Below are 8,975 nucleotides of genomic sequence, written 5' to 3'. Positions count from 1 at the left end.
TAAAAAATGACAGTCCTAAAAATGTTGGTTAAAAAAGGACCCATCAGCAGAAAGCCAGTTCAATGGCTCACAAAAATGGTACTAGAGGAATAATGAAAGGGATAAAGCCTCTAAGAAGACGTCTGTAATTTAGAAAGTGGCTTGCCAAATGATTGCTCAATTCAAGGATTTCTAGTTTGTTGTTTTAAAAAAATCCTCTGCAAGGGATTGCACTTAAAAGAACTAAAGGATTCAGGGCAAGGGAGAACAGCAGCTGTAGAAAGAACAAGAGACATTTCTGTGCATTGGACAGTGCAGATCAGGGCGTTCGCTTGTCTGTGTCCAGGCGTGGTGGATCAAAGTTGAAGCAGATGGAAGTAGGAGGTGCGGTGGGGTGAGAGCTGCACTTGCTGGTGTAACTCCACAGAGAAGAGCTGGAGATCCAGGAGGGCCCCACTTGAATTTTACCCCTGAACAGATAGAGGAAGCTTTTTAAGGTTGAGCTCTCACTCCCATAAGCATTTTTACAATGACCCGAGTTGTAAAGGAAAACAGGAGCATCCTGTGTGAATTTCAGCAGCAGGCTTCTCTAGAGAGCCGTTCTCCATGCCTGGCATTGAGACCCAGTTATCTAATGCATCAGTTTGCAGTCTACATTTACAGACCCCGAAGAAATCCTCTAGTGAAGGGGCGTCCTTTGCATAGTGAGTTTAAATCTCCATTCTTGGCTTGGAGCTCAAGTGCATCGGTGGCTTTCAATCTTGAGTCTCTCCATTTCCAGTGCCTAATTCAAGGTTATTTGTCTCTGCAGGTCATGATGCGAAGTAGCCAGCCTCTTACAGGTACGAATGGGAGACGGTGTAAAGAAGACGAGAAGCTTATTAATGCCACGCTACGGCCTGGTAAGCGTGGCTACATCATTGATACAAGGTCCTTGAATATTGCCCAGCAGGCCAGGGCCAAAGGAGGGGGCTTTGAACAAGAAGCGCATTATCCCCAGTGGAGGAGGATTCACAAATGTATTGAGAGGTGGGTGAAATCACACAGGTTGTCCTCTGTACTCGGCTTTGTAGTGTTGTGTTGGCAGAGCCATGCTAGCTCCATAAAGTATTTGCTTCTGTAAGAAATGGCCATGTATCCTGGTTCCTCTCAACAGGGTCATAACCCTGATTTAACGAAAAAAGGAAATGTGGATGATAAAGGTGTTTAGCTTTGGAAAGCTGTGTTTGGTTCCTTGTTCTGAACAACCTGCTGCAGGCTTCATTCATCAGGCAATCTCCCTGTGCCATCTCTTTCTCTGACCATCCATAGCTGCACTCCAGCCTTCCTGCGTTGCTCTTTGCAGTAGCGCACAGGAATGGGCAAGTCCTTTGCCAGAAAATTTCTGCAGGCGAGGATTTGTTCTGTGGTAGTCACACTCCTCTTACCCAGTACTTTTCTCTGGACATCTAATATTGTTTGGTCATTTGGAGACAAGTTACCAAGTTAAATAAACTTTTGGTCCAATGTTGTTCAACTGCTCTTAAGCCGTAGTTTTGGGGAACCCTTCTACATGGGCGTGCAGTAACGTTACTATTGGAAAGCAGTCGCTCCCATCATCGCTGTATAGGCCAGCTCTTGGGGAGCTAATACAAGCAATTTCCTGGCCATTGCTTTGAACGATTTGTCTAAAATTTTATGTGGACTTAAATTTGATGTTGATCGTTTTACAGGTGGATATAAGCATCAGATAGAGAGGAATAAATAAACCACAATATATAAAGATTAAATATTTCATGCTATTGTTATTTGGCTTTGTCAGCTTTTCTGAGATCTGGTCTGCTAGCTGCATCCTCTATTACACCTAAGCACACGCTGGAATTGGCGTTAAGTCACATTTGATCCATCAGTAGTTTGGTGGCCCTGGAAGGAATAGTGTGAAACAAGACCAGAGAAGCATCTGGTTTTACCAGCTGCATGCTGAACACCAGCTTTCCAGGGCTTGAGGACACATTGCAACAACTGCAGAAGTGATACAAAATGTGTTCCCTTTCCCCCGCTTTTTCTTACATTCTTAAGAAATTAGCCAAACTAATTTTAATGTGGTTCTACATCAAGAAGTTGAGTCTAGTTTAAAATGTTCTGTGTTACAGTGGGGTTGTGTCCTTATGATGAATGGCTTTCAGGTTACTGTTGCAGCTCTACAGGTTAGAACTCCCCCAAAACATCTGATGTAGTACAGAGAACGAAGGTGCAGCACTTGAAGCCTGGCTGACCCTTGCTAATGCCCGTGCCAGTTGCGATCACATTTGTATTTGGTAATAGTAGTGAGACTACTGAAATACATTTGACACAGAAAATGTCAGATACAGCTGAACACACAGAGAATTCGGGTAAGATAAGGAAAAGGCTGTGCTGTTATAAGGCCTTAGGAAGCAATTTGTTTTGAAAGGGAAGAGACTACTTATGTCCAAAGAGTGGTATTCTGCTGGCAGTTAGCCATGGCTTGGGATGCCCAGTGAAAACAGGTTTGCTGAATGAGGAGACGTGACTTCTATAGGGTCGTACTTTTTGAAATAACTGCGTATGAATTGTAGTGCTTTATTTTGAGAGCAGTGTATTTCTGTAAGCGTGTTGTCCTGGTTGCTATGTTACTGTTTATGTTTTCAATAATATTTTGCTTTTCCCAAAGGTTTAATATTCTGCAGGAAAGCCTCATCAAACTTGTGGAAGCTTGTAATGACCAATCGCACAATATGGACCGCTGGCTCAGTAAACTGGAAGCTTCCAACTGGCTGACTCACATCAAGGAGATACTAACTGCAGCTTGTCTAGCTGCTCAGTGTATCGATAGGTAAATCTTTTTCTGAAAGCCTTGAGTTTCTTATTTACTGATTACAGATGGCTTGTTAAATACCTCTATTTCCACTTAAAGTATTAGTAACTGGCCACCATGAACTGGCTTGCTTGTACCCATGCAAGATACTGTTTCATCATGGTTAAGGAATGTTCCTCCAGTAAATCATGCTTGCATTTTTAGAAGTACAAGCCTGAGGGAGGAAATCTTGACTAAGAATGGGTATTAGATCGTTTAGTTAAGGTATATTCCTATGTCTGACACAACCAATCCAATTTAGTTAGTTTTATTCAAGGTTTACGTTAGAAAGTGCCCATTTGAAATGCTGTCTGGTAGCCTAGTAAAGGAAGAACACAGAGTCTTTTTAAAAAAATGTCCTTTTTTTTCAACTGAAAGTTTCCAATACCCCACCTCTCTCCTAGAGATTGAAACAATGGTATTTCCTTGTTTTCCCCAGGAATTGGTCCAGTGCTTTTTCCTCTTGAAATTTTTATCCCCATAGTCCTATCTAAGCAATCCTGTTCATCCCTTATACGTGCTTGTGACCTCTTTTAACCTGACGTTTCTTTAATAAATACTGCTGACTTTGCTAACTTGTCCTCAAAATGTCTTCAGACCTCAGGCTGGAGAGCAAAAGCTAGCTGTCAGGTGCCAGGGTTAGTAAGACCAATGCGATTTCTTTGTGGCTCTGAGAGGGGAAAGCCCTTCTCAAAACTCAGGGAAAACATAGATTTTCATTCCAGCTAGGGAATGTGTTATACAGATACACAAGTAGGCTGAAATGCAGTCTTACTGGTAAAACAGCATTAATGCATTAAAATGTGAGCTGCTGTGCTTTTTAAAAACACTGACGGTGCCTGTTTAGTTACTGACTGTGCCAGAAAAGGATTGCTCCTGATCAATAGTTTTATCTGTAATTCTTTCCCACACATGTATAATGAGAAAGATCTGTGACGAAACTCTTCTGGCTTGTTGGGACCATGGACAATTTTATCATTTTTAACCTCAGCTTTGCTTTATCTGTAACTATGGCAGGCCAGCTCAGCGTTGGTGCCTGGCCTGCCTCATTCAGAGCCTGGAGATCATAGCTGAGCTGACAAAGATGGTTCAGTTATATTGGCCGCGGGGAGGGAATGGCTGGGACAGATCTTGCAGCATCTTAAAGGTCTGGGGCCTGAAAGATGAAAGGGGAAAATAGCGTTATCCTGGTGTGCCCCACTTTGAGAAGCGCATAGGCTTGCAGTTAGCCTTTGCTTGGCTGTGAAGCAGCCTCTTCATCTGCCACTGCCTGGGGAGAGGGAGAGATTATCTGGAGATTATCTGTACTGTAGAGGGACTGGGTTTGTTTTAGATGTAGGACTATAGACAAAGATGTTGCTGTGTTCAAGGTACAGATTTTTATGCTTTTCACTTCAAAAAGCGAGTAATGTATGCAGGGTTACTTGCTTGGTAGATTGATCTTTCTTGCCCACGCTTTGCTGCTTAGGTTGGGTCTCTGCACTGAAAGAAATACAACCTGCAGTTAATTTCCTTTCTGGGTGTAAGGATGTTGGCAGAAGTAAGACATTAGGTCAAGGTTTGGGAAGCGTAAGGGGGAATAAATGTCATTTAATGCCATCCAGTCCTTCCCTCAGAAGCACACGGATGAGATTCTGATATTGTATCCAAACACAGCCTAGGATGGGGGAAGAAGGGAGGGCATCAGCTGTCCTGGACAGTTCCCACTGGAGCGTGGGGAGCGACAGCACACGAGCCCCTAGCAATGTGCAAAACCTTCCTGCCCCAGACTCTGAGCTCCCTCTGCTCCTCACATCGTTCTGCTGATTCACTTGTGCTGGCTGGTGAGTGAGAAGCCTTTGTGCTTGGCTCTTTGACAAGCTTCCCTGCTCAGCATGCTAACTCTTCTGCCTTTGTGGAGGCCAAGCTCTGCTGTTTCTTTTTCTCTTGAACTGGCTTATTGGCTTACTTTTCTTGCAGTAAATACAGTTAAGCCCAGGTTTGAGCAAGAATCTCATAGTATTGTTTTACACAGCATCTGGGGGGATATGTCTTCATTGCAGTGCTTATGGGAAGATTTCAGAGTACTTAACAAAACAATAAATGACACAAGCAAATTTTGAGATGCATTTCCATGCTATAACTCAAAGGGGTACCAATTCAAAACAGTGAGAACCACAAAAGAGATTTTGCTGCACATCTTCAGTCAACACAGCAAAGGTTCTGGATTTCCAGAATGCTTAGCAAGAAACTAAGCCTTAAGTGATGCAGAGCTCTAGTTAGTGTTGGTGAGGATCCAGGTGGAGAAGGTGCTTCCATGTGGAGTGGGGAGTAAGCTTATGGGAGGGAAGAAGAGGTAAAGAGCCAGCAAAACCTCAGTATTGTCAATATAGCAACACTGGTGTCCATGGGATACGTTGGCATCCATTGGGATGCATATGTCCTTGGGATGCGTTCTGCTCATTCACACTCTTAATCCTTTTCACCTTTTTCTTTCACAGGGAAGGCGCATCAGTGTTAGTCCATGGGACTGAAGGAACTGATTCGACACTCCAGGTAACTTCTCTGGCACAGATTATCTTGGATCCGAGGTGCAGGACCATACATGGCTTTGAATCTCTTGTTGTGAGGGAGTGGCTGCAGGTAAGAAATGCCTATGGACAAAACGGCAATCTATTCCAGTGGCAGTTGTATTGAGAAATAGCCTGAGAGGCAGCAAACAGGTTGGGCCTTGTTGCAGCCCTGCTTGATGTGAATGGCCTTTGTCCTAAGAGCAACATCATTAACTGAGTCATTTGTACCTCTGGCACTCCACGCGGCCTCTGCCTCTCATGGTAGTTTTTTGGTTTTGGGGAACTGCTTGTTTTGTGTGCTCAGGGTGAACATCTCTTTAGAGAATGCTGTTCAGACTAAACCACAAAACGCTAGTTCTTCTCTTTGTACTCTTGCAGCTAATATTCCTCAGCCTGGTCCTTCGGTGCACCTACTCCAGTTTGTTCTTAGTAAAACTCTCTGATCAAATACAGTGCTATTTACATAGCCTGAAAAAGGCAGCAAAGTTGGTCATGGTTGCTAGCAGTTTGTTACTGGATGATTGACGAAATTACAGTTGTAGAAAAGAGTAGTAATAGCACAGCTGTATGAACTAGCTCTGAAGTCTTTTTGCTACATGTATTCACATCCCATTACTTAGTGTGTGATGCTCTCTCTGATTCTTATGTATAGGCTGGTCACCCTTTTCAGCAGCGCTGTGCCCAATCAGCCTATTCAAATAGCAAGCAGAAATGGGAGGCCCCAGTGTTTCTCCTCTTTTTGGACTGTGTGTGGCAAATCCTTCGTCAGTTCCCTTGCTCTTTTGAATTCAACGAACAGTTCCTCATTATGCTCTTTGAACATGCTTACGCTTCACAGTTTGGGACTTTCCTGGGAAACAACGAAAATGAAAGGTTGGTGAGGATGCTTGCTTTGAACCCTTTAAATATCGGGCTGTATCTGACCAAAAAAAAAGTCTCTTGGTTTGAAAAAAGGTGAGGGTGATTGTGTGGTCTCCCCTAGCACACGTGAGCTGTTCTTGTTGCAGTTACGTAGTCTGCTGTAATGTTAGGGAGCTTGCCCCTTTTACAAGTGGGACATTGTGACTAAAGCAATTTGTGGCTTGGTCAGGGAGTTGAATTAGTCTTCTCCAAGTCCAAGCTAATACCTTAGATTATCTTTTCTGTTTTCCTGTGTGGCCTTGAAAAATCTACATGCATCACCAGTTTATATAGTCTCTTATGCAGAAAGTTTTTCCATAAAAGAATAAACAGCTAGAGTTCAACAATGACATGAGTTATAGCTGAGGGAAGCAAACTTGTCCCTGCAGGCCTGGAGGAGAAGGTCAAGGCAGTCAGAGGCCAAAGCTGGGTAGTCTGGTTCTTACCTTAACTGTCAGGGAGGAACATGACTCTGTAGCCTGGTGGTCCCAACACCCCCAGGAAAGGAAGGCTTTGGTTTTTGCATCATCCACTAACTGCTGAAAGTGGAGAACATGGAAGAGATTCTTTCAGAAGGATCTGCCTCACAGTTACACCTTGGCAAAAGTTTTGCTTGTTTGGCTACGAGCATCATGATTAGGTTTGAGGTCTTTTTGGCCATGCAGTAGTACAACAGAAGGACCAAAAATCCCTCCAGCCGTAACCTGTGACTTGGAGAAATGTGAATTGGCAATCTGCACTGGATGAGGTTTTGAGCGAATGCTATGAGCTCTCAGATGCTCGTGCAACTTTGAAAGGAAGCAGCTAGGACTGCATTCTGCTGGAGTCTTCCTTGTCAGGTAATGATAGGCCTGTGCTGAGCTTGCTTACAAGCTTGTGGTGTTTAAGGTACTTGAGCAGACCAGCACCTAGCTTCTGAATCCTAGCCGGGGTCAGATGCTGTGCTGTACCAGTGGGGCAGCTGTAGGCATGCCCTGAGTAGGGCTGCTGGGAGTAGTAACAGGGTGGAGCCCTGGAGGACTGGAGCCTCCTACAGCTGATGGCAGCTGCCAGAGAGGTTTGGATGCCTGTTTTGAACTTGGCAGTTCTGTTTCTCAGGACTCCTAACTCCAGTAAGACCAGGTCTGATGGTCTCCTGCTTAACTGAAGACCACTGAATGAGTAGAAGGGAAAAATAGAACTAATGTTACAGATAAGGAAGGCAGTTTAAAGCTTCCTGTAAACCTCTCTGCCCTTAAAGTAATCTTTGCTTAGAAGAGACTCTTCTGTCTTCTGCAGGGCTGCTGAACTGGTCATCTGCAAAACCAAGTTAAACTCGAAACCAATAAGATGAAATTTGAAAGAGTATTGAATGTTACATGTAATAACCTGCCTGTCACATCTGAATATGTCAGCCTGTGAGCACAGAAAATGTTTGAAGTCTCATGTTAAGCTTGAGCTGTCTGAAGCATTCACAGGGACGGTGAATCTCCTGCCTGGGTGGCAGTTCAATTTGCTAGTGTGAGCAGAGTGAGGTTTGCCTGAATCTAAGGGATAGAGACCCCTGTGTAACTCCTGGAGGTGGGTTTGACCCAGGAAAACAGCACTGCTTTCTCTCTGTGCTCTGATGCTTCCTGCCACCAGAGGGACCTAATCAGACATGCCCACTGCACAATTCCAGCAATAACGCTGCTTTAATGTACTCTGCGAATTGCACTACGATCCTTCCTTGATGCAGACCTACCACACCTCCCAGCTGTATCTTAACACAGGAGTTCAATCCCTTTCAAAACCTGGCAGTCGAACCATTTTGGGGGGGTGACTGATTCTTCATCTGGACAGAAGGCAGCTAGCTTCCAACAACTTAATGTTATTTCCCCATCTTTTCTTCAAAACAAATTATAATCAGCCAGGTTGAGTAAATTGCTTTAGGTTTACATCCTGTACTCTGTTGGTGAGAGGTATTGAAAGGATTAGTCTGAATTGTCTGGGCTAGTAGCACATGGAAAACCTTGTGGCATTCTAGTCTGTGGGGTCCTGACAAAATGAGTCTTTACAGTATAAAAGTGAAATTGTGGCATTCTAGTCTGTGGGGTCCCAACAAAACAAAATGAGTCTTTACAGTATAAAAGTGAAAGCTAACTTGTTCCTATGGGTTTGTTAGGTCTAAACTGAAGCTGCCGCAAAAGACTATGTCCCTGTGGTCCTGGGTGAACAGGTCTGAAGAGCTGAGCAAATTCCAGAATCCTCTTTTTGAGGCCAACAGCCTTGTCATCTGGCCCTCCGTTGCCCCACAGAGCCTGCAGCTCTGGGAAGGTAAGCCAGGCTTGCTTTTTCTGTTACAGGCAATATGTATTTTCGCTACTTGTAAAGCTTCTTAAGTGTTCGCTCCTGTTGTCTCTGCTCCGTGCTTAGTCTGTCTCAGCTGATGGTGATCTCGCTCCCTTTGAAATCTGTTTCAAAATATTTTTGGCATGTGCCATCTCCAGAGGCATAATGCTTTCTCCTCTGGGAAGGTAAGCCAGGCTTGCTTTTTCTGTTACAGGCAATATGTATTTTCGCTACTTGTAAAGCTTCTTAAGTGTTCGCTCCTGTTGTCTCTGCTCCGTGCTTAGTCTGTCTCAGCTGATGGTGATCTCGCTCCCTTTGAAATCTGTTTCAAAATATTTTTGGCATGTGCCATCTCCAGAGGCATAATGCTTTCTCCTTCT

At 44.1% G+C, this 8,975-nt stretch overlaps 1 protein-coding gene across 1 annotated transcript in view; it reads left to right on the top strand.

Annotated features, from left to right (window-relative positions):
• MTMR9 (myotubularin related protein 9) overlaps window positions 1-8,975 on the top strand; it is a 22,648-nt gene that overhangs the window by 12,782 nt on the left and 891 nt on the right. The window contains exons 5-9 of the mRNA XM_009577831.1: window positions 791-1,008; window positions 2,651-2,812; window positions 5,314-5,455; window positions 6,038-6,258; window positions 8,429-8,580. Coding sequence (XP_009576126.1) covers window positions 791-1,008; window positions 2,651-2,812; window positions 5,314-5,455; window positions 6,038-6,258; window positions 8,429-8,580 — 895 coding nt within the window. The remainder of the gene's footprint in view (window positions 1-790; window positions 1,009-2,650; window positions 2,813-5,313; window positions 5,456-6,037; window positions 6,259-8,428; window positions 8,581-8,975) is intronic.

Source organism: Fulmarus glacialis, unplaced genomic scaffold (assembly GCF_000690835.1).
Source record: "Fulmarus glacialis isolate BGI_N327 unplaced genomic scaffold, ASM69083v1 scaffold9075, whole genome shotgun sequence".
Taxonomy (NCBI): domain Eukaryota; kingdom Metazoa; phylum Chordata; class Aves; order Procellariiformes; family Procellariidae; genus Fulmarus; species Fulmarus glacialis.
This window is presented reverse-complemented; position numbering and strand designations above follow the sequence as displayed.